Source organism: Protopterus annectens, chromosome 2.part1 (assembly GCF_019279795.1).
Source record: "Protopterus annectens isolate FY-2018-M chromosome 2.part1, PAN1.0, whole genome shotgun sequence".
Taxonomy (NCBI): Eukaryota; Metazoa; Chordata; order Ceratodontiformes; family Protopteridae; genus Protopterus; species Protopterus annectens.
Genome location: NC_056729.1, coordinates 1,701,263,696 through 1,701,289,702, shown reverse-complemented (window position 1 = coordinate 1,701,289,702; position 26,007 = coordinate 1,701,263,696). Strand labels below are relative to the sequence as shown.

General features: G+C 42.8%; 1 protein-coding gene across 1 annotated transcript in view; it reads right to left on the bottom strand.

Annotated features, from left to right (window-relative positions):
- Positions 1-26,007, bottom strand: part of KIF1B (kinesin family member 1B) — a gene marked incomplete in the record, with an annotated part of 2,363,676 nt that overhangs the window by 816,567 nt on the left and 1,521,102 nt on the right. Inside the window, 1 exon segment of the mRNA XM_044063146.1 lies at positions 23,590-23,719. Within this exon segment, the coding sequence (XP_043919081.1) occupies positions 23,590-23,719 (130 nt within the window).

The window sequence follows — 26,007 nt, the reverse complement described above, 5'->3', positions numbered from 1 at the left end:
GTCCCCAATGTCTTTGTTTATGAGCTCCATGATGATCCTCTCCATAGCCTTGCAGACTAAGCTAGTCAGGCTTATGGGGCGATAGTTTCCAGGGTCCGTAGAGGCTCCACCTTTGTGGAGTGGGACCACTGTTGCTGTACGCCATTCTGTGGGCACATATCCTGTAGTGAGGCTGAGATTGTATAGCTGTTTTATTTGAGGGATTAGTTCCTCTTGTAGTTCATGTAGGATGCAACCTGAGACGCCATCTGGTCCCATGGAAGCAGTGTTTTTTGCTTTGGAGAGGGCAGCCTTCACCTGAGCATCTGAGATGTTTTGGAGGCAGCCCTCTGCTGAGATAGATACTTGCTCTTTTGGGGGGGAGGGGGTGGAGAAGTCTGCACTGAACCTGTCTGCCAGGATATTGGCGATGTCTGTGGGTTCGGTATATTTTTTGTCGTTTAGAATCAACTCAGAACAAGTCTGGGAGTTGCATCCCAGGTTTCTAACATAACTGAAAAAAGCCTTATGATTGTCTTTGGTGTCCTGTGCAATTTTTCACTCGAAGCTGGCCTTGGAGGATTTTATGAGGGATCGTAATTTTTTGCTAGTACTGATCAGAGATGCCTTCCCTATTAGGGATTTTGCTCTATCATGTAGTAGCTTCCTCCTTCTGTTGCACAGTTTATTTATGGCAGGGGTCCACCAGACTGGACGCCTGCATTTGGATGATTGGGTCTTGGTTTTGTTTGGGATAGCATGATCCATGCATTCCTGGAGATGTCCGTAGAATGCATTTATATAGGATTCTGCAGTTTGGGCTGTAGTTTCCACTGGCCCTGGGGCCTTGAAGGATTCCACTTCGGTTTTGAGAAGTGAGAAGTTCGCTTTTGAGAAGTTTTTCACTGTGGTTTTCTGGGCTGGGGGTGGGGTTGGGATGTGGACATCCAGTGAAATTAATTTATGGTCTGATCTTACCAATGAGGGATATACTTGAGGTGTGGAGCATAGAGTCCCCATGTTGGTAATGATCAGGTATAGTATGCTGTCCCCTCTTGTGGGAGTGGTGACTAGTTGTTCCATAGCATTTGAGTTTATAATTTCCAGGAATCTTTGGGCTAAGGTGCTGGGGCTTGAGTAGTGCTCCCAGTCAATGTTTGGGTAGTTGAAGTCGCCCAATATAATGGTGTTCGGAGAGATCTTCATGTTCTCCAATGTTTTCAGGAAAGCTGAATGGGATTCCTGACTTTGAGAGGGTGGTCTGCAGGATGCTATAAACTGAAAAGCAGTCTTGCCCACTGTTAGTTGCACATGTATGGTCTCCGATACTTCGTGCAATGCCACTAACCTGGAGGTGTGGATATCCTTGATAAATATGGAAACTCCCCCTCCTTTTGTGGTTTGTCCGGGTTTTGGGGCCGAAAAGCATGATAAGAGGTATAGCCTTGGTAGTGCTGGGGTGCTCTCTGGAGCCTTGAACCAGGTTTCTGTCACTGCACAGATATCGATGTTCTCCATACTGAGGAGAGCTTCGAGTGTGTGCATCTTGAGGTTAAGACTTCTGGCGTTTAGCAGCATTACCCTTAGTTTCTTGTTCCTTGTGCTGTCTATGGGGGTGGGTTTGACTTTTGAGCCTTGCCTAAAAAAGGCACTATGGGGGTGGCAAGAGCCTTTGCCAATATCCAAAAGCCCAGTGGTGACAGGTGCAAGCCGTCCCTAGCGAAGCAACGTGGCTTGTCGAGCATGTCATCCAGGGCTGACAAGACACTGGATCCCCTTTGAATGACACCAAAATTTTAGCCAATTGTTAAAATCGATCATTTTGTCTTGGTACTGTGGCATCATTCTAGGTGAGGGTAAGATGCTGCTCAAGGTCAGGGTCATACCAGCCTGGGCTACATGATCAGAGAGCTCCTCTATGTCTCTTTTCATGTAGTCCAGGGAGGTACGTCTCAGGTCATTCACACCAGCATGTACAATGACCGAGTCATATTTGTATTTGCTTTGGAGTGACCTGAGTGCTTGCGTTATGTGTCGGATCCTAGCACCAGACAGGCAGCTCACCGTGACCTTCTCTTTATTCAGCCTGGTGAGCGGGACGTCAGTGTGTCTGACAATAGAGTCACCTATAACAAGAGTATCAGGTGTGTTATTCAGCCTTAAGGGCTGTGGCTGCTTGGCACACTGACTTTGTGGGTTATGTGTTGTGTGTGTTTTGTTTTGAGGTAGCGTTTGCTTAGATGTCTGCTTTGGAGGTCTCTGTTGCTTAGGTAGATTTTTATTTAGAGCCTCCGAGTATGTTTTGTGTATTTATGTGTTTGGTTCGCTGATGTGGTGGGACTATGTGATACTGGAATTGTGTTGTGTGAGGTTACCTTCTCCTCCTGACTGGTTACACCAGTTTTGAGATGAGAGAGCTCAGCCTCCAGTTTGGCTAAATAGTTGCATCTCTCACATATATTTGAACCTGTTTGGAGGAGGAGAGGGTTGTCCGTGTACATGAGACAGTTGTAACATTGCCTCAAAATTCCCAGATTCACCAACTGGACTGGAGAGGAAACCATTGACTGACCTTTGGACATGCTAGAGTAACAGGGAAACTGAATTTAAGACGGACCAATAGAGGACAGGGTAATCGTAGAGAGTATAAGAGTAAGTAGTGCTTATGGTTTAATAGTGCTAACTTGTAGGATTACTTAATTGGAACAGTGAAGGGCCTTAGAATGAGAATATGGTGTTTAAATTGAGAGATAGAGCAGTTCTACGGGAAAAAGTGAAGAGCAGACTTTGTGGAGCCAGGAATAGTTTAAACCCAGTTAGGCGGCACTGCCCGTTGTTGCCCTATTCTCAAAAACGCGCAAAACCGCGCAAAAGAGGGTTTTAAGAGAGGAAGATGAAGGAGTTTTGGAATTGACCCAAAATGGCCAATAAAACTACAGTTTCAAGTCAGTAACCACTCCCACAGGGGCAGGCAGGCTGCTCAATGTTTTTCACTGCCACTGATCAACAGAGAGACTTTCCTTCAGATGGGGGTTCTTCCTGCTCCGTCCCCTCATGGATCCGAGCCTGTTCCATCTACTCCTTTTTCTCCTTCTCCGATCTAGGTTTAGGTTTCAGAGTCTTGGGACAGGAGTCTTCCAAGGGATTTGGGGTTGGATCCGAGGACTTTTGTTTCCTCAACTCCTACCGTTATCTTGACTGCTTCCGTTCCAAGGTCTTCAGATCAGAGTGGGTCCCAGATCCGGGATATCATGGCCAAATCTGAGGGGCCAAATTCAGCTCTGATGTTCTTGGATCAGTCTTTCGAACTTCGGCCCTCAACATTGCTGGTCCGGTTCTATTTGGGAGTCAGGGTTCTGGTAAGCTTCCTTCATTTTTCTCGGTAGCGTTGGCTCCTAGGGAGCTTGATGGGGGTCTTCACCAGGACACACGCCTTCCAGGTCTTAGAAAAGGCTTTCTCTGTTAGCAGAGTGCTGGACCCTTTGACTGCTGCTCCACCCCATGTGCCCACTCTGGATCGGGGCCTTGGATCTACCATTTCTGCCCAGGGTCAGCCTGTCTCAAAGGACCTCCAGTCTGTTCCACCATGAGGGGCCCCTTCCTCTTCTGACTCCTCCCCTAAATATTCCACTGAGGAGATCCCATGGAAGAGGATGTGCAAAAGGAGGCACATGGACTCCTCTATGGAGGCCCGCCCCGAGGATATGGATTACAATGAGGTAGAGGGGTCTCCTAAATCACCATCAGACGATGTCTCTTTTGCAGCCATCTTAGAGATCTTGGAAGTTAAAAGCTGACTGGTCTTCCAAAAACTCCTCTTCGGAGGAATCAGTATTCCTGGAGGACTTCGGGATGGGACCATGTACATCTTAGGTAGCTCCCCCGGCAGATAGTCTTACAGACCTTGTAGCCCATCAGGCCTGGAAGGAGCCGGACACCATAGAACCAGTACCAAAATGACCAGACAAATTCCTTTCAACCCCGTGACCACGGTTTCTGGAGTAAAGGCATTCCAGTTGATGCTATGGTGGTGGCAGCTGCTACTAAGAAAAAGCTAACCCAGCAGAGGTCAACTGTCCATCTGTCGAACAGGGAGTCCAAAGTAATGGCCAGGTTCAGGAAGCTCGCTTATGTCTCAGCAACCTTTTCACTGAGGGCACTCTATCTGGCACACTATTTGCCTTCAGAGATGCTTGGTTAAGGAACTCTCCGACTCTTTGGTGGAGTGTAGGTCTAAGGAGGAGTTTGATAAGGTTTCTCCTTAGCTGATCACTCTTACTTCTACAGAAAATGCCTCCACGAGACTTGTTTCCCACTCAGTTGCGGGATCTTCAAGAGCAGCTGGCACCATCATCGTGATGCATCCCCATGCTAGGAGGAGGCTGTGTGATTTTGCACAGTCCTTTAAGGCTTCTTTTGTCAATGCCTCCTTTGATGGTTGCTCACTGTTCGGACCATCTGTTAAGGACACCCTGTCCTGCTTCGAGCAAGAAGGTAAGACCTTGTCTGCCATAGGGATTAAGTTTTCCACCCCTCAACGAACCTACTCTAGGAATCAAAGAGAAGCTAAAAAAAAAGAAGTTATGTACTCACCATAACATTCCATGCTGGTAGTCCATCTCACCCTTCATTTTTACATATGGGTTCGGATCCGATCCTCGACTCCGACTCGGCCAATTTTCAAGCTCGAAGACTTCTGGTTGGCTCGTGGCTAAGCAGGTATCCCATGGTGCACCAGTGCAATCCCCAGATTTTGTTTGCTGCTTGCTAAAAACAGGAAAACCCCTAACCAACAAACTAATACTAAAGGGTCACCAACCAAGAGAATTAAATTATCACCTCCATATCTTCCAGGATGGGGGCAGGAGGGCAGTTTGGTAAAAATGAAAGGTGAGATGGACTACCAACATGGAACGTTATGGTGAGTACATAACTTCTTTATGTTAGGTAGTCCAATCTCACCTTCATTTTTACATATGGGACAGCGTCCCTAACGCCTTATTCTTGGGTGGCTCATTGGAAAATACTCCTGAGCACTGTGGAGCCAAAGGATGCTATACCCCTGGATGCCAAATCCAGCTTATAATGAGTAATAAAGGTATGGGGGTAGCCCACTTAGCTGCTGCACAAATATGATCAAGTGGTACCCTGGCTTGAAAGGCTGCAGAGGTAGACAGAGATCTGGTATAGTGAGCCTTGATCCTGTTGGGTAAAGGTCTGCCCTCCGAATTGTTGATGAAGGCTATGCAACTAGAAATCCAATTAGACAATGTCACCTTAGAAATTGGTAAGCCCAATCTGGAGTTGGAAAAAGAGATGAATAACTGATCTGACTTCCAAACTTCTTTGGTCCGTTGCAAATAAAAACGTAGCTGTCTATGAATGTCCAGCTGGTGGAAACGATATTCAGCTGCATTACAGTGATTGGGAAAGAAAACTGGAAGCTCAATGGACTGGTTTAAGGTGGCAGTAGAACAAACTTTGGGAACAAACAAGGGATTGGTACGTAAAGATACCCTGTCTTTATGAAAGATTAAATAAGGTGGCTTAATAGACAGGGCTTGTAGCTCAGAAACATGTCTGGCTTACGTAATAGCTACTAAAAACACAGTCTTCCAAGACAAATATTTTAAAGAAGATGAGTGAGAAGGTTCAAAGGGAGGGAATGTCAATTTGGACAACACAAAATTTAAATCCCAAGAAGCCACAGGTTCTTGTAATGGTGGTCTCAGTAAAGTGACTCCTCTCAAAAAAGTCTTGCATAGCTTATGAGACATAAGGTTGGCATTTGAGGACCCTAAATAAAAATGAGAGATTGCCGCCAACTGTACTTTGATGGTGGCCACAGCAGATCCCTGTTGAAAAAGCTCCAAAAGGAATTCCAGAATCACGGGAATGGGAGCGGTATAAGGATCCACATTCATTTTCTGTGCCCAAATAGAAAACCTTTTCCATTAACTGTCATACAAGCCTTCTGGTTGAGGGTTTATGCAAGGATAAGAGAATATGTGATACTGATGAAGAAACATCATGAAGCCTGACTAGAGATGGAACTGGAGCAGCCATGCTGTCAATTTGAGGGTGTGGAGAGTGGGATGTAGCGAACCCGACATGTGGGTCAATAGATCTGGAACTGTGTCCAGCATCCAAGCATCGTCCAGGAGAAAAGGCTCGAGGAAGGGGAACCAGACCTGACAAGGCCAGTAAGGAGCAATGAGGATCAACTTGCTTCCCAGCCGACTGGCTTTCTCAATCACTTTGGGGATAAGAGGGAATGGAGGAAAGGCATATAGAAGTCCCTTGGGCCAACCGTGGACCAGAGCATCTCTGGGTGTTTCCCCTGGATGGGGAATTAGGGAAAAATAGCTGCTGCACTTGGCATTGACTGGGCTGGCAAAAAGGTCACAGCAAGGCTGTCCCCATCTCCGGAAAATCTGTTCCACTACTTCCCGTTTCAGTGACCACTCTTGAGGCAGTAAGATTGCCGGGCTTAGCTTGTCAGCTATCATGTTGGTTGTCCCCGGAATGTGCATTGCCACCAGAAAGCGCTGGGAAGAAATCGCCCATTCCCAAACTCGCATGGCCTCTCGACAGAGTGGGTAAGATCTGGTACCACCCTGTTTGTTGATATACCACACAACCGACATGTTGTTCGATTGCATCGCAATCGTCCCTGGAGGAAGAAGGTCCTGAAGTGCTTGCAACGCCAGAAGCACCGCCCTCATCTCCAGAACATTGATATGCAGATAAGCCCTGTCTTCTTGCCCATGTGCCATGGACAGTCCTGCCAAGATAATGCCCCCCCCACCCAACCTGGGAGGCATCCATGGTCAGAGTGGCAACGGGTTGGGCAGGCACAAGGGGAGCTCCCATGAACAAGTTGTTGGGGGCTATCCACCAATGAACTTTTTGCATGATTCTGTCAGTAGGATAGGGTGACTCAGTGGTATATATTGGAATGACCACTGGGAACACAGGAGCCATTGGAGGATTCTCATGTGCAACCTGGCTAAAGGTATTAACAGAATGGTTGAGGCCATTGTACCGCAAAGTTGAAGAATCCATTTTGCTTTGACCTTCCGAAGCGGAAGAAGACGCTGAACTTGTGAGATGAGGTTTTGTGCTCTTTCGGCGGGGAGACAAACTGTCATATCCACTGCGTCTACCTCTGCGCCTATAAAAATCACAGATTGCGAGGGCAGTAATGCAGATTTTTCCCAGTTTATGGAGATCCCTAGTTGAGCACAAAGTTGAATGGTGGTGTTCCTGTTTTGGATGAGTAGATGCCTGGTGGGGGTGGTCAGGAGCCAGTCATCCAAATATGGAAATACCTGGAATCCCTGACGTCTCAAGTGAGCTGCCACTACTGCCATGCATTTGATGAACACCCTGGGGGCTGTGATGAGACCAAAGGGCAGAGCACGAAACTGATAATGACTGACTCCCAGCCGGAAGTGCAGATATCTCCTTGACGCCTTGTCCATTTTTATATGGTAGTAGGCGTCTTGGAGATCCAGAGAGCACATCCAATAGTCTTTCCCTAACAATGGGAGTATCATCTGCAGTGTGACCATCTGAAACTTGTCCTTCTTCAAGGATTTGTTTAATCTGCTGAGGTCCAAAATTGGCCTTCAGTCTCTGGTTCGTTTTGGGACTAAAAAGAACCTGGAGTAAGTTCCGAATCCTGTCTGGTCTGCTGGGATGGGCTGGATGACTCTTTTTAATAGCAACTTGTTGATCTCCAGCGTTGCCTGATCCCTGTGATTGGGTAGAACATCTGGGATCTTTTTGGGAGCCAACGGTGGAAGGGAAAAGGGTATGATATAGCCTCTGGTAACAACGCTTTGTACCCACTTGTCTTAGGTGATATTTAGCCAGGCTTCTGAATACAAAGAGATGCAACCCCCGACTGGCCCCAGAGAAACGCAGTTGGGCCCCACATCAGGAGCATTGATAAGGCCGCCCTCAAAAGAAATCACGGCCTTGCTGGTATTGCGGACTGCCCCTGCCTCTAGGGCAACGTCTACCATTTCCTCCTCCTCTGCTTCTGAAGGAGGGTTCACTCTGTGTGTCCGGAAAGACCCTCTGGGACTTTCTGAACCACATTTTACCTCCTCTTTGACCTTTGGGGTATGGTCGAGAGGGAACGGTAAAACGGACTCTCACGGCAGAGAGAGTCTTTCATTCCTGCTCACACCGAGTGAGTGTTTCTTTCACCTTGGGACCAAACAAGGAGGTACCATCAAACGGGGCATTGGTGAAGGTGGACTTGAATGGCTCCACAAAATTACACAGGCGCATCCACTGTCAGGGCAACTCCTGAACCCGCTGCTCTGCTCACTCCATCAGCCGCATGGGAGATAAGCCGCATGGAGGAGTTAACTACAGAATTTAGGTTGGACAACTGAGCAGAGATCCTATCAGGGACTCCCTCAGGACAAACACCCTGTATGGAATCTCCTAACTCCTTGAGGAGATCCCTCTGCAACCTCGTGAAGTGGGTAAGATAGTTCAGAGATCCAAGTGCAAATGCCACTGAACTAAATACATGCTTCCCAAATCTGTCCATCTGTCGAGACTCCTTGTTTGGCAGATGAACAGAGGAAGAAGTCTCCGCCAACTCCTCCTTCGTGGCCGCTGCCATCACCATGGCATCTATGGGAACGCCCTTAGACAAGAACTCTTTTCCAGGAGGGGCAGACAGGAACTTATTTGGTCTCCTGGGAACTGGCTCCACGGCATCGGGAGTATCCCACACCTTCTGACTAACCAGATCCATTAGTTCGTCCAAAGGTGGAGACACCCAAGAGGCAGAAGGTTGAAACCTGAAAGCCTTCAGGTACACCGACTCCTCATCAGAAGGGGTGACAGTAGGCCAGTCGCACCTCTGATTAAGGATCTCCAGGCTGTCCACAAAGGAGACATCATCAGACATCAGAGGATGTCTTGGGGGACCCTTTCAACTCCTCGAGGTCAGTGCCCGATGTCAAAGACTCATCCTGGGAGTCTATATGCTTCCTCTTGCATACCCTCTTCCGGGGGGGCTCCTGAATGGACATTCTGGGGAGGCCTCGGAAGAGTGGGGACCACCAGCCGGTGGCTCCTAAGGCTGCAGGTCTCTGCTGTCTCCGGAGAGAGTATTAGCTGAGACTGAAGTGGGTGCCCTGAGGGGAAGAGTGCTTGTACCACTGGCAGGGGCTGTAGATTGAGACAGCACACTCATCATCACCTCAAAAGCCGATCTCTCTGGCTCCGAGGACCTCCCCCACTCTGAAGAGACAAAGGTTTGTGCCGAAGCCAAAGCCATCGGCTCTGAGATAGATGCAGGGTCCGAGCTCAACCTGGCGGAAGCACCAAAAGGAAGGCTCGGAACCGAAGAAGATCGATTCAAACCCTCCACATCGGCGCCGACAGAAGAGCTTAGGTCCCGGGACACGAGGAACGGAGCCGAACGTGTCAGAGCCGAACTTGGCTCCAATGCAGCAGCAAGGGGAGCCGGAACTGAGGGTTCCTCCGCTGGTAACAAGCACTCCGGCTCTGAAAGGCCAACAAGGCTCGGAGGAGGAATAGTAGACAAGGGCAAAACTGGATCGAGTGGCTCCGGAACCGACTGGGTCAAAGCTAACAAAAAGTTAGGCAGGGCTGACGACTTCAGGAGTCTCAGTACTACCCTCTCCACATCTTCCGCAAGGCTCCTGGAAGATATGAAAGATAAAGTAGGGGATCTCGACCTAGGAGGCACTGGAGACTTGATTAGCAAGGAGACCGGTAGGGATTCTACAGACCGGCTCTGAGCAGTAGAGTCAGCTGCTATTTCCAAAGGTTCAGAGGTCGACACCGAAGCACCTGTGACCGTCTCTGATACCATAGTGCTCTCCTTCGGCTCCGGAGACTGAGGAGTCGAGGAGGCAGATTTTGGTAATTTGGAAGGCGGCTCCGAGACACCAGCCAGTGCCGAGGAAGGCCTTTTAGAAGATTTCGATTTGGTTTCAGATCTAGATTTTGTAGACTTGGAAGAAGAAGCCGACAAACTAGATAAGGTTTCCTCAAAGGTTGGTTCAGAAGACCCATGAGTATCAGCTTGTTCTTTCTCTCCTGCAACACTCTAGGAGAGAAAGCATGACAGAACAAGCATGATTCTTGCAAATGGATGGCTCCCACGCAGTAGACACAGCTACTGTGGCCATCCGTTAATGACATTTTCTGGGAGCATTTCATGCATTTTTTGAACTCAGAGGGTTTATGCTCCTTGTTATCCTTTGACACTGCAGAGACACACGCAAAACCAGAGGAGAAATAGGGAAAGAGAGAATAACTGAGGACTAGGTCCTCTAACTAAAACGGGCCTAGCCCTGCAGAAGAATTACACAAAGAGTAGGTCCTCTAAGTTATACGGGCCTAGCCTGGTGTAAGAGAAAATTAGGTCTTCCAACTTAAACAGACCAAGTATTTAACACAGACATACAGAGATTCAGTCACACAAGAAAATTTTTTAGATGTGAAAAATACAAATAGAAGAGTTAAACAAGGACTAGATCCTCTAAGTTAAACGGGCCTAGCCCGGTGTAACAGAAAACTAGGTCTTATAACTCAAACAGACCAAGTATATAACACAGACACACACAGGTTCAATAACACAGGAAAAAATTTTGCAACAGCAATCTTATAAATACGACTTTAGCGGATCCCTGCCAAAGACAAGTTAACAATCCAACAAGTTAACAGTACAAATACATCAACAGGAGCCCCTGTTGATTAACAGCGGAGAAAAACCGCCAAAACTAACGACCTAGGCAAAAAAAGCACAACAGTGCCTAACTAACTGGTACACAGGATACTAAACTACCAAGGTCAAACAAGTCCACAGGACAAATTAGGTAAAGACCTTTAGATATATATATATATATATATATATATATATATATATATATATATATATTCACACTAAATAACAGTAAATAAGCAATATCCACTTATGAATGAAAGAACTGAAAATGACTTAGCCAGAGCCAAGAGAAGCACATTCAAACTCGTCAATGTGGCAAACGAGATCTGGGGATTGCACTGGTGCTGGCAAAAAGGTTACAGCAAGTCTGTCCCCATCTCCGGAAAATCTGTTCCACTACTTCCCGCCACGAGCCAACCAGAAGTCTTCGAGCTAGAAAATCATCCGAGTCGGCGCCAAGGATCGGCTCAGAACCCATATGTAAAAATGAAGGTGAGATTGGACTACCTAACATACTTAGCTCCATAAGTCACAAGGTTTTTTTTCTGGATCAAAGTGGAGAGTTCTCCTCCAGAGACAGAGGAGGATGCTACAGTGGGAGACACCACCCTAGAAGCAGAGGAGGCCCGGAAAATCAGGGCTCTAGGCAATCTTTTCCCGACAAGCCCTTTTAGCACTCCTGAAGCGCTGCCTGACTGTCCTACTCTGGAGGCAGTTGGGGGTCATTTTTCTCTGCATTCAAATGCCTGGGCCCAAATCACAACAAATGCTTGGGTGCAAAACATTATATCCAGAGGCCACTACATTCCCTTTTCTCTTCCCTCACCAAATGTACCAAAGAGACTCCCCAACGTTTGACATTCCACCCAGTCAGAGGGAGTTGGCAGTTACCGAAATGATCAAACTACTGTAGAAGAGTCATCCAAGAGGTCCCAACTGATCATAAATTGTCCGGAACTTACTCCCATTTCTTTTTGGTGCCAAAGAGAACAGAGGACCCACAGTCCATTCTGGACTTAAGCAATCTCAACTTGTATGTGAAGACCAAGTTCTGGATGGAAACGGTTCAGTCCATCCTCCTGTTGCTGAGACAGGATGCTGGATGTGCTCAGTGGATTTCAAGATCTCTTACTATCACATAAAAAATGATAGGTGCTCCACAAGTCATCTGCGCTTCAGCCTGGGAGCTAATCACTTCCAGTTCTGAGCCCTGCCCTTTGGTCTCACCACAGCCCCCTGAGTGTTTATAAAGTGTATGTTAGTGGTTGCAGCTCATCTCCGACTGAAAGGGTTTGAGATATTCCCGAATTTAGATGATTAGCTCCCGACTGCCCCCACTCAGTGTCAAACTTTGTCAAGCTAGAAACTATCTTTACCAATTGTCTTAGTTTCTAGACATTACCATAAACTTAGAGAAGTCAAAACCAATGCTGGTTAAGACCGTGGAGTTCATTAGAGTGTAACCGAACACTATTACTGAAATAGCTGCTTTGCCACAACATCACAGCTACACACTGAAATCTCAAGTCCAAGCCATCCTGAACCCTCCATCTCCTCCAGCCAGGTTGATTCTTCAAGGATCCATGGCAGCTGCTATACTTTTGGTTCCTCTAGCCAGGTACTATGTGCTCATTTTTCAAAGGATACTATGTGTTCAGTGGTCTAATTCTGCATCAGTGCCTACCTGCTCCTATCAGACTGACAAACATTTGCAGGTCTCATCTACGGTGGTGGATTCAAGCAGATCTGATAATCGGCAGACCTTTTACTATCCCCCTCCCTTCAACCACTGTGACAATGGACGCTTCCATCTAGGGTGAGGTGGGGGGCATTTCCATGGGAAGATGGTCCAAGGCACATGAACTCTGATAGAGACCAGTCTGCATATCAACATCCTAGAGATGAGAGCTGTCCTTTTATCGATGCAAGCCTTTCAAGACATTCTCCCTCCAGGGACAATTGCTATTGATACAGACAACATGTCAGTAGTCTGGTACATCAACAAGCAAGGAAGAACCTGTTCGTACCCTCTCTGCAGAGAGGCTATGAGGGTCTGGGAATGGGCGATCTCTTCGAACTGCTTTCTACTTGCAACACGTACTGGGGAAATCCAAACGGTTAGCAGACAGGGTCAGCAGATCTATACTGATGCCCCACAAGTGATCCCTCAGTCAGTAGCAAATGAATTATTCAACCATTTGGGTTTTCCCTGCTGCAACAACAAATGCAGCAGTTACTTTGCTTTGATTTCCCCCTTCAGGGGATTCCCAGAGGGATGCTCTGTTCCACGATTGGCCCCCCGGACTCCTGTACACCTATCCTCCTCTTCCTTTGATTCCCAAGATTTCTCCAGAAAGCCAAACATTTGAAGTGCATGGTGATCCTCATTGCCCCCCTTTGGCCTCATAAGGTGTGGTTCCCCTTCCTCTGGTCTCACTTCAAACATCTTCCATGGATGCTGGTACCCAAATTGGACCTCTTTCTCACCCCACGATAAGATTCCACCCTAGTCTCCCCACACTCAAATTAACTGCATGGTTTCTCCAGTTCCTATGACTGCTAGAGGGTCCATGTTCTCTTCCCCGGTCAAAGCTACCATTTTGGCCTGTCAGAAAGCATCTACTAAAAATGTGTATAAGAGTAAGTGGAAAATATTTACTATTTGGGCTGCCAATAATCACATTGATCCCTTTCAGCCCTGATTCCCCCAATTCTGTCTTTTCTAAAATCTTTATATTAGCAAGGTTCTAGTTTTGTGACCATTAAGCTCCAGTTGGCAGCCAGCTGAATTAAGGACATCATATACAAAGTTTCATTGTAAGAAATTTAGCTGAATGGGATGTTGTATTGGAATTTGAGCCTGAAGAGGATTTTATAGCATGCAACAAAGTATCTAAGATCTATATCTATTTAATACAGGAGACTCCAATACAACTGACAATATTGTTCAGTTTTCTAAAAATAAAAGATTCATTCTTAACGTACCAACTGACCTGTAAAGGGAGTCTATAGAGAAGTGGTATTAAGCTAAAAGAAATGTAACTGCTGCCATAGGACAAATGTAACGCTGAGTGTAGCTAGCGACTGTCTTTCAGAAAAACATACAGAAAAGTTCTGTAATGCTGAGGTAAATGTAAATTTATTTCATTTACCTGAGTATATTGCTTTTAGTAAATCTTACAGCATGCAAAATGTACAGAATGAAAAAATAAATAAAATAAAATAATTAAATGTGAAGAATAAGCTATTGTTTTCAGTGGAGGTAAGCACAGCCATAAAGTGAAACTGGCTTTTCAAGTGTACACACATCTGCATGTATCGAAAGCTCAGTATTCCATGAAATGTCACTCCAGACCAAAGTATCATCACCTTATTTGGACTCTAACCCCATCCTAGAGTACTGTGGGTGTAGAAGAAGGAAACTTTACATTCAAAATTAAAGTCAAACAAATATTACAGAAAGTGGGACTATTCAACAGAGAGATAAACTGTTACATGCTAGATCTTACACTGGCTTTGAAGAATGCACACTAGGCAGCACTATGGAGACTGAAGTAAAGCCTGGGATTTACTGCTTGTGAAGCTATGTAACAGCTGTTTGGACGTACAACTCAGAAGCAGAGAGAATTCAGAAATTTAGCTACAGTTAGTGATAGGTTCTATATTCCATTTGTCTGTTAATGCCATATTATTTGTATTTCCATTGTTCAAGTGTAAAGCCACTTATACATTTACCATTACAAAGTGCACTATTTAATTTCTTTTTATATCAAGTAAACAGTATTAGTAGCTTAAGACACTAGTGGTGTGTGTGTGTGTGTGTGTGTGTGTGTGTGTGTGTGTGTGTGTGCAGACCTGAACACATCTTAGCCACTGGCATCTGCCTTTAGAAGAGTGGCTGCTTAAAGCTAACTGCTACCATACAAATATTTTACAGTTATCTTATTTTAAGGGTATACAGTAATTGTGTTCTTGCTGTGCTGGACTGATCTGGCTGGTACGAGTCTATTACTATGAATTCAAGAAAGGGAGTGTTGGTAATAGACAGATGTGATTTCACTGGTAGGAGTATATTACTATGAATTCAAGAATAGACTTGATCTCACTGGTAGGAGTATATTACCATGAATTCAAGAAAGGGAGTGTTGGTAATAGACAGACTTGATCTCACTGGTAGGAGTATATTACTATGAATTCAAGAAAGGGAGAGTTGGTAATAGACAGACAATATAACTCCTTCTGCAGAACTTTTTGTGTGTAATTGTGTACATGCACATGCAAAATAATTGTGGGCAAGTTTCAATTACTGCTGGAAAGCTAGCACTGGAAGTGACTGGGCTAGCAACAAGATGGACAAGAGGAGGAGCCAGTTATTTAGCTGTGCTCTGCAGCTGATCAATGTAAATGTAATTTGGGTGTGGCGGGTGTTGGCAATTGACTAGGACAACAATGTACATTTACCACATGGTCTTAAGGTCAAGCATTCCTTGCAACCTATTTGGCAGCAGTGGTCCAGTTTGCAAGACTGTAGGCATTGTCTTATCACAAATTGTGTGACATCATAAGGTACTGATTTAGCAGTCTCCTGCACAGCTGATCTTCTCTTCTATTCCAGTTCAGCATCAGTTTCTAAGATCTCGCATTTGTGGCAAGAATGCTCTAGAACTGCCACATACTGTTACCTCATACACTATACTAAAAGGCACATCTACCCCCTGAGGCTAGCAGTTCACCCCCAACCAAGGAGTGAGCAAGCATATTCCTGCAAATCAAGAAAAAAAGCTGACAATTTGATATCCACGCTGCTTACAAGTAAAACACAAGTATACAAGTGTATGCCTTATAGGGAACTCCAGAAACCAACTTCCTAGTTATGTCATATAGGTTTAGGAATATCCTTCATACATATGACTGTTACATTGTTTAATAATATGTGTTAATTTAATACGTTAGTGTCTGCTGTAGTTTCTCTAACTTGTTATATGTAATGTACTTACTGATAATTACTTCACCTGGCTGTGTCTAAAAATGATCAATTTTTACTGGTCCACTAACCAGGCAAACAAACAAGCAAGAAAGCAAGCAGAAAAACATAAATAATAAAGTTCATCAGATATGATTTGCAGCTCTCTCAGTTCAACCACAGCTCAGCTTTGTCATGAATATAAGACTAAAGGACTTCAAGAAAAAAAAAGAACTGTTGTAATTGTGTTTGGAATGCAAAAGCACCTTAAACGTGCAAGGAAACCTAGGACCTCAAACACCTTGATGGTGGTTCAATGAAGCTGGTACAAGCCATAAAATATATTGGAATCAGGTTTGAACCATCTATGCTCACACTTAAAACACTGGAAATAAAATTACTTCAGTGGTGTTAGCAACTTCCTAACCCAACAGGGTAGGTTTGCCATTGTCAGGGCTGTACTGTTACCTACCCTGAAGTAGTCCTTACTCATCAGTCTACCTCCTACAAAAAACGTAAACTCTAAGCCCTACAAAACTGCATCTAACACACAATTGTTAATAACATACTTCCTGTGGTCCATGGTTTGATCTCTTAAGCTTCCATTTGCCAACAGTGTAAGTATGAGCAAGTCACTTAACCAGACAGTTCTCCCAAGCTAAGTCCGAAAAAAAAGTCCATGTAGAATGTACTCTCTAGGAACTACACCGGCACAAAAATGGAGAAAGGAAAATTAATTTATTTTATTTTTCTTTGTTGACTGGGTAAGTGTCACTGGTCCTGAGACCATTTTCAACCACAACCTGGGTGCAGAGGCACAAAATAAAACTTTGTAAGAAAACAAAATATAAAATTACATGAGATATCAAATACAGTTATATTTTACAGTTAAAAGATCAAAACAAAGGTTATTATACCAGCAAGCATGACTGCAAGGAGGGTTACAGAAAACAGGCAAGATGAGGTCTGGAATTTACTGGAGGAAATTTGCAAAGAACTCAAGGTATTTTGGGGGAAATAACTCTGGAGTTAAAAGTAATTTTTGCAGCACTAGCCTTAAACAGTCACATGAACAGTCTTGTACAGTGGATATAAAAAGTTTACACGCCCCTGTTAAAATGCCAGGTTTTGTAATATAAAAAATGAGACCACAATAAATCATTTCAAAATTTTTCCCACCTTTAATGTGACCTATAACCTGTACAATTCAATTTAAAAACAAACAAATCTGTTAGGGGAAAAATATAAAAAATAAAAAAGCGTACAATACTCTGGTTGCATAAGTGTGCACACCCTTAAACTAATACTTTGTTGTGTGTGCACACCCTTAACCTAATACTTTGTTGAAGCATCTTTTGATTTAATTACAACATTCAGTCTTCTTGAGCACACACCTGCCATCAATTAAAGAGACTCCGATTAACCCCAAATAAAGTTCAGCTGTCCTAGTAGGATTTTCCTGACATTTACTCAGTTGCCTGCTACAGCAAAAGCCATGGTTCACAGAGAGCTTAGAAAGCATCAAAGGGAACTCATTGTTGAAAAGGATTCGTCAGGAGAAGGGTACAAAAAATTTCTACAGCATTGGATATACCATGAAACACAGTGAAGAGAGTCATCAAAAGTGGAGGAAATATGGGACAACAGTGACGTTACAAAGAACTGGACGTCCCTCCAAAACTGATGAAAAGACCAGACAAAAACTGGTCAAGGAGGCTGCCAAGAGACCTACAGCAACACTGAAGGAGCTGCAGGAATTTCTGGCAAGTACTGGTTGAGTACTACATATGACAACAATCTCCCACATTCTCCATATGTCTGGACTATGGGGTAGGGTTGCAAGACGGAAGCCTTTTCTTACTCAGGAAAACATCCAGGCTTGGCTAAAATTTGCAAAACAATACATCAAGTCTCTCAAAAGCATGTGGGAAAATGTGTTGTGGTCTGATGAGAACAAGGTTGAACTTTTTGGCCACAATTCCAAAAGGTACTTTGGCGCAAAAACAACACTTTGCATCACCAAAAGAACACCATCCCCATGGTGAAGCATGGTGGTGGTGGCAGTATCATGCTTTGGGGTTGCTTTTCTTCAGCTGGGACTGGGGCTTTAGTCAAGGTGGAGGGAATTATGAACAGTTCCAAATACCAGTCACTTTTGGCCCAAAACCTTCAGACATCTGTTAGAAAGCTGAAGATGAATTTCTCCTTTCAACATGACAATGACCCCAAGCATACATCTAAATCAACAAAAGAATGGCTTCACCAGAAGAAAATTAAAGTTTTGGAATGGCCCAGTCAGAGTCCAGACTTAAATCCAATAGAAAATCTGTAGGGTGACCTGAAGAGGGCTGTGCACAAGACATGCTCTCATAATCTGACAGATTTGGAGCACTTTTGCATGGAAGAGTAGGCAAATATTGCCAAGTCAAGATGTGCCATACTGACAGACTCCTACCCAAGACTGAATGCTGTAATTAAATCAAAAGGTGCTTTAACAATGTATCGGTTTAAGGGTGTGCGCACACAACAAAGTATTAGTTTAAGAGTGTGCACATTTATGGAACCAGCGTATTGTTTGTTTTTCAGTTGAATTGTACACGTATGGGGAACATTAAAGGTGGGAAAAGTTTTGAAATTATTTATTGTGGTCTCATTTTTTTATATCACATAAACCTGGCATTTTAACAGGGGTGTGTAAACTTTTTATATCCACTGCACGTAGGCTGTTTAATCAACTGTAGGAACAGTCATCTACAGGCACTTTCACCTTGCTCCTGGTTAGAAGAACTCATGTCCCTAGCTTCTTGTACAGCCCTAAGATTTCCATATCAAAGAACTTCAAAAGCAGCAGTAACTAACCCAAGTTCTGTCTCAGCTTTTAAACAAGAAATGTAGAAGGCTTTTCAACAAACTGTTGGCCTTCAAAAGGTTGTCAGTCTGCTTCCAAAAATCTACAATGAACTGCTCTCATACAGTACAACTGTATCTTTAAACACCTGAGCCCAACTTACTTAACATACTCTGTAGTGTTGCTGAAAGGGAAACCTCCATTTTTAAGGCAACACAGGCCCAAGCACATTCAAGCAGCTCAGGGCTGGCATATTTGCTCTCCAACAATAATCCTTGTACTTCATTTACAGTCCAGACAGCTGAATTCCACATCTGCAAACACTCAACCCCCTTCATATTCTCAACACAAAGTCAGACTCAGTGGGCCAGACATCCTAAATTCCATTAGTGGTTTGGATGACTGACAGAGCTGGCATGGAAAATAGGCATGCCTTTCTGGGATAGGATAGAGTGTGCTGGATAGATCTCTCTCAAGTCCTTATGGAGGTCAGGACTCAGAGAAGATCAATGGGCAGGGATGTGACACTGGATCAAAGAGGCATGGCTGCCCTACGATTTAGGGTGGGCACTTCCTCACAGCACACCTCATGGATCACCCAACCCAGTCTAGAAACATTATGTCCCTCAGAGAGGGGCAGGGAGCTAATGAAGTAGTTGATGGCCAGTTGGTCAGGGAACCAAAATAATACTCCAACACTCACTGATTAGCAGGAATACATTTTTCTTGGTACATGATTATAAAATCCAGGAGTCCATTCTCAATAATACCAGAAACTCCCCACCTCAACACATGCATGTACAAACATGCACTCATGCACAAGCACAGTATCTCGGTGCTCTGCAAATACATCTTTAGCACCAGACAACCTGACCAAACTGTTCAGGAAACAGAACAAACAACCATTCCTGCTACACTCCTATATCCATCCAACTGCCAATACCCTATCTTATCCTTTACAGGGATGTAGGGATACCAAATCCATTCCTGGCAATAAGAGTCTGAAGCACATTCTGGGTATGGTGCTGATCTATCACAGATGCTCTTACATGTGTTCTCAAGTTCAATGGAAAATAGTAAGCAAACTGCCCGGAAGGGTCATTTCAAGTCTAGCCAGTAATCAGCGGTCAGAATAAAACACTGCACCTTGTGGTCATTTTTTTAAACCTTGAGATGAACACTGAAATCAAGAGTATTGAAAGTACAATCTATTCACCTATCCCACAGGTAAAATGCACCTATAAATACTGCCACCTAACTTTGTTCATAGTTCCCAATGCATCAATTACAACACCCTCCTTAATGAATCCATAATCTACTCCTTGACTTACTCAGGACTGCTTACTTTCTAACTGCTATATTTCTTCTGAAACATGTAGGCAGTTCTGACATTTTGACAGCTAAACTTGTTACTGTTATATGGGTCAGATATTCATCATTATTTGACCTCAGAGTGCTCTGTGAACATAAGTACTCTGATTTGTGTTGATGAATACTTCAAAGTTAATTTACCTGAACAATTCTACAAATTTGAGACCTGCAACAAAATTTGTATTTCACTGTTACTGTACTGTCAAATGCATACTAATTAAATAACCTGATGTATGCACTTCAAGCTTTTCTCTACAGGTCTCCAGTGAATAAATAATTTCAGTTTTCTGTAACTAGTTACTTCATGAAACAATGGCTTTAATAGCCTAGTCCTCATATCTGTTCAAATAAATAAGGAAAAAAGAAAAATATGATCTACTTTCAGTACCACCTGCATTTTTTGTGTCCACCTGGGGTCCTACCTCCACAAGCAGTAGGCAAGGTATAAGAGAGAACACTTATGCTTCTAGAAAAGTGCCAACGTGTTTAACATACTAAACACACCTACTAAACGACTGACTGAAGCTGTGCCTTTCCAAGGCCTGTACCTTCAGACTTATGTGGGATTGGAAGGGTCTCAATGGCATCATGGTTTCCATGGCTGGGTCTTTAATAACCACCCTCTTAGGTTTTCCATTTTTCTGTGTATACTTCCTCCTAGAGGAACATTATCTACATTACCTCATGCCTGCATAAAAGTCCTCCAAATTTCTATTTGATTGTATAATTCCTTTGTGCATAGCACACTGTAGACCCATACATTGTAAACTACTGTTTTCTGATACTCTTCTGATGTATTCTAGACACAATTATGTTATGTAATGCAACCACTACCAATTCTACCATGATATGTACTACTTTGATATGTATTACCTACATTCTGCATGCTACTGATATTTGCTATGTAAATGTATTAACTAGCAAATTAACTAGCTAGCTGAAAAAGGACATGTGTCCAGCCGGACTTTCCTGGTAAACCAATGTAAAATAAAATAAATAAATAAATAAATAGAGACTTTGAACGTTCACTTCTCCTTATAGTTAATAGCCAGTTCTCTGGCTGTCAGTACGGCAGGTGTCCCTTATCCTAAAGCAAAGAGCTTCCCGTGCCCCATAAATGCCGTCAAACCTCATCCTCCAAAGAGAAGGATCATCTTGTTAAAAGTTTTTTTTTCTGGCCCCTCCAGGACTGTCATCCATAAAACTACTACTACTGCGAGTCACTTAAGCAGATAATGTTCTCAGACTGACTCTGAAAAAAGTCCATGTGGATTAGTGTTCTACCCTGGTTAACAAATTTAAACAAACAAACTGCTCATTTATTCCTCCATTAAAATGGTAGCAGCAATCTATGGCACAGCTGTCACAGACAGGCAGCTATAAAATGTGTCATTATTATGGCCTTAACCCTGCTACGGTGGTTGACATGGGTTTCTGTGTCACCCTGGGGGTATCGTACACTCTTCCTTTATGCATGTTCCATGAGAGCTACCATCATCAGCTTGGGAATGTCAAGCTGTCATCCCACTGACCTATGGCAGAAATACAAATTACTCATAACCCTAAACTATGTCAAGGCTATTATACACTGCTCTTATTTTAAAAAAGAATCACCTTTACCAACCCTGGAGGTGTAGAGGGGTAAAGCCCTGAGAATGTGTCCTAGGCGACCAGAATTTAATTAGTGGTTGGGGGTATGACAGAGCAGGGAAGGGAGGATGGACATACCTATCCTGGAAAGGATGATGTGGAAGAACAGGACGTACACAGCCACAATCTCTCAGAGTAGTGGCATCACCAGATTGAGCATCCTAAGGACAGGCTATTTGTTACCAAACTACTGTCTGCTGGCAGCATTCATTAGTGAAAGGACATGAGAATGCACTCACAGGAAGAGCGTCATGCTCACCAAATGATTTATAAAAATCAGTGTATACCAAAATTATAAATTCCCCATTCTGAAAGAGGGATGGGCCTCCTTGAAATTGATTACACGTATAGATCTGCAATTGTGGGACTCCACACATATCTGCTGACCTCACAGGATCTGAATGTAGTGAAAGTTTTGAAACACGAGGAGAATAAATCTAAGATGACATCTATGCTTAATTTAGCAGAAGCATATCGACGTCAAGCAGGAATGGAAATTAAACCAGAAATCGAAAAAAAAAACAGGCAGCAACTGAATGTGCTAAAAAAACAAAGAAAAAATATAAGGTGAAAGATCAGATGAGAAGACAAGAAATGTGGAAAAAACAAATATAGTTGAAAATACAGAAAACTTCTGGAAGAGCCTCATGTTGATCAAGAACGAATGCAGGAATGGTTAAGGAGAGGTGAATTCACATCAAGAAATGAAAGGTTAATATTGGCAGCTCAAGATAATGGACTACGTACAAGCTGGTTTACAAAATCCATTGAACATGTGGGAGAAACAGACATATGTAGGTTTTGTAAAACCAAATTGGAAACAGTCACACACCTTGTGGTTGGTTGCGACGCACTAATGGCAGAGGGACTGCATACTGAAAGGCATAATAATGTGGCGAAACTGTTACACTGGAGATTGTGCAAACATTATGCTATCGAAGTGGCTGAAAAACACTGGAAACATGAGCCACAAAGAATCATAGAAAATTATGAAGTTTGTATCACATGGGATCACCCAATACCAACAGTTCAAAAGATAGATGCTAGAAAACCGGATAGAGTGGTCCAAGAAAAGAAGACAAAAGTAGCATTGATCATTGAAATCACCACACCTAGTGACTACAGTGTCTTGCGAACAGAGAGACACAAAGTCATAAAATACCTGGATCTCAAGGTAGAAATGAGAGCCATGTGGAAGAAAGATACCCAGACAGTTCCAACAGTAGTAGGAACAACTGGTTTTATAAAAAAGAATTTACAATCGTATTTAGATATGTTACCAATTCATGTAACACCGTACGAATTGCAGGAGGAGTCATTACTGGGCACATTGCAGGTGCTGCGAAGAGCAATTTTGGCTAACATCAAAGAGTGAAACAATACTAATTTCATGAAACTTTAATCGTACTTTGACTTAGGAATGGGGTCCATTCCCATCATGGTTTTGGAAACCCAAAAGACTTGGAGAAATTAAAAACGACAGAAGAATGCAGTGTACACCCCCCAAGATGACACAGGTAGCTTATCACCCAACCCACCGAGTGGGGTTAGTCTACACAAACACCTTCACTGCCAGGATGCCAGTAACTGATCAAACAACCCTCACAGCTGCTTCCATCACTGCTACTCTGAAGAGCTCTTGCCCCTGTACTTTTCTAGGGTAATTCCCTACTAAGGGTGAATAAAAAGGAAGAATCTTACTGGGGGACACCTGATTATCAGTATTCAAGGGGGGAGGGCAAAAAGCATCTTGAAAAAAACTGCTTTTATAACGTTAATGTTGTGCAATGTGCACTTCATTCTTCTAACAGTTTTTACCACAGACAGTTTAATTTTACTCACTGGCAGCAAACACTAGCAAAAAGCATTCCCCAACAAAAGCATTTTTAAAAGCAAAAATAAAGTTTAGTAAAAAAAGAACTACACATTTTGTTTCATTTAATGGGGAGGTAGTAGTGCACATTCCAGTCTGGATAATTATTTCAATGTTGCATAAGGAGATCTGTCAAAACATTTGAAACATGAGGCCTTATTAACTTTATATTTCCTTACCTAAATCATTTATTCGATTCAGCTCTTCTGATGGTGTGATTATGTCTGAATTTTGTCCCTGTCCTTCAACAATCCTGAGTTCTTCTAAGGACAATCCTGAGCGAGTCATTGCTACAGATGTGAAGTCGCTCTGTAAATAAATGCATTAACTGTCATTGCAATATGAAATAAAATACATTTATTAGTTTTCAAAGTTTCATCATATGTATATTTATGTGTGTGTGTGTGTGTGTGTGTGACATACAGTTTACTATAATATGCTCGACATGCGCATGGTCAAATTGAGCTGGGCGATTCCCACATATCGATAGAATGTCAAAAACTGGCATTACCAACTGTCTGAACTTGCTTCCATTCCAGACCCATGTTAGTGCTTCCTCCTGGGTCTGGAGTGATAGGGATTTTCACTGGTTTTGTTGGATATACCGGTATTTCGCATGCCAACTTTAGTGCAAAGGTTGCAGTCATTGTTTGACTTGACCTCCTGCATGCTGTATATATGACAGAAAACCATATGATACACATGTCCACACACAATTTATATTTTATAAGCAAAAATATGTAGTATAAAACATATCCAAACATACAAGGTGAACTAGGATTTTATGCGTTTCTGGTAATACAATCAAACCATGGAAACACTTTTTTAGTTTTTAGACAAGGTTTATTTACAGGGACAAATGGAAAAGCATTTCCTTGTAAAAAATGCATCTGTCCAAGGATGATGAAAGAATATCAGCTATGCAGTGAATAGCAAACGTTATGCAGGGACTGTCTCAGTTAAGGGAATAAAATAATTTAATACAGGCATGCTGGAAAAAAGAAGAAGAGGGCATGAGAGAAACAGGTAGGGAAAGGGCATAACAGGAGAAGTCAAATGATCCATTATTAGTCATCATCATTTTTCTACATTTCATGACAATCACACAAGACTCTTGGGGTAATTAAATCATAGGAGAACAACATCTTCCAGAAAACGAGATATTCAAGAATAAAGCGGTATTAATGGAAAACAGAAATGATGTTTTTGGAGTTCAAGGCAAGTTATCAAACCCTTAGCACACTGACTCACAGCCTACTGAATCCAGAAAACTGCCTCCTCATTTTCTCAAATATCAGGTGCATAACAGTCCAGAATTACAAACAACTGCTCAAGTGAGGGAGGCTATTAGGCAAATGTACTGTTTAAAATTAAAATTTCTAAATGATATAGCACTACATTTAATGTCTGATCTACATATAACAGTGACAATGCTACTTTAATGACAAACTACAATGTTTCATTTCACTATCATGTATTCAGTCATTCTTCCACTATATACAATTATAAGCTACACAATAACTACACTAGTCACCCCAGATTAGCAAACTTTTAATGGGACAGGCAAAAAAGTAACTACAGTCCATAAACCTTGAGAAAGACACTATTACCCCTCTGAATGTTGTCCAATTTCAGTTGTAATAATAAAATAGAAGGGAAGGGATAGGATAAATGCACCATCCCCCCTCCTGCAAAAAAAAAAAATATATATATATATATATATATATACACATATATATAAAGTAAAAAAATGATTTCCTATTGGTTGCTTTTGAAATGCACTGGTGCTTCCTAATGCAATTCAGGGCATCATAACCGCAAGACCAAGAATTAAAAAAAAAGTCTGAAAATAAAAGGAGAAAATACAATGTTGAACTTCGCTATTCTCTTTTAAAGTTTTTTTTTTGAAGGGGCAAGCATACCTCTCAACTTCTTTGCTCAAGAAATCTGCTGGACATAAAAAAATGTACACCTTCAAAAATTATCACGGACAAAGACCCAGAATCAAGGACAGTTTTTATATAATAATCTACTTTGCTCAAAAAGTTAACAGAACAGCTTTTTGTATCAATATGCATTTTATGAATAAGAATGACTGTAATCCTCAATTATTTACCATAAAATCAAAAACTTTTCAAGGAACAGGACAAAATATGAAAAAAAAAAATCAGGGACATTCTACAAGCCCCCCCCCCCTCCCATAAATTATACATAAACCAATTCTAAGATCTCCATACCTCAAAGAAAAGAGAATATTCTGAAAATTGCCAATCTCAGACTTAGAATACCCAAGTCCACATTTTCAGTCATTCAGTTTCACTATTCCAAGACTAATTCTACATACTTTCATAATAACAGATGGTTACACACAGGTATAGATTTAACGACTTGATAATTTTATTTTGATATCTGAAATTGATGGTCATATCTAGCATCTTACGATAAACCTGATTCTGGAATATTTTAATTATACACTGAATCTAAACAAAAAATAAATACATGTGACTATTTCACTGGCTAAAAAAAGAAGTTATGTACTCACCATAACATTCCATCTGTACTGTCCATTTTCATTCTTCCTCAACATACGAGTTCGG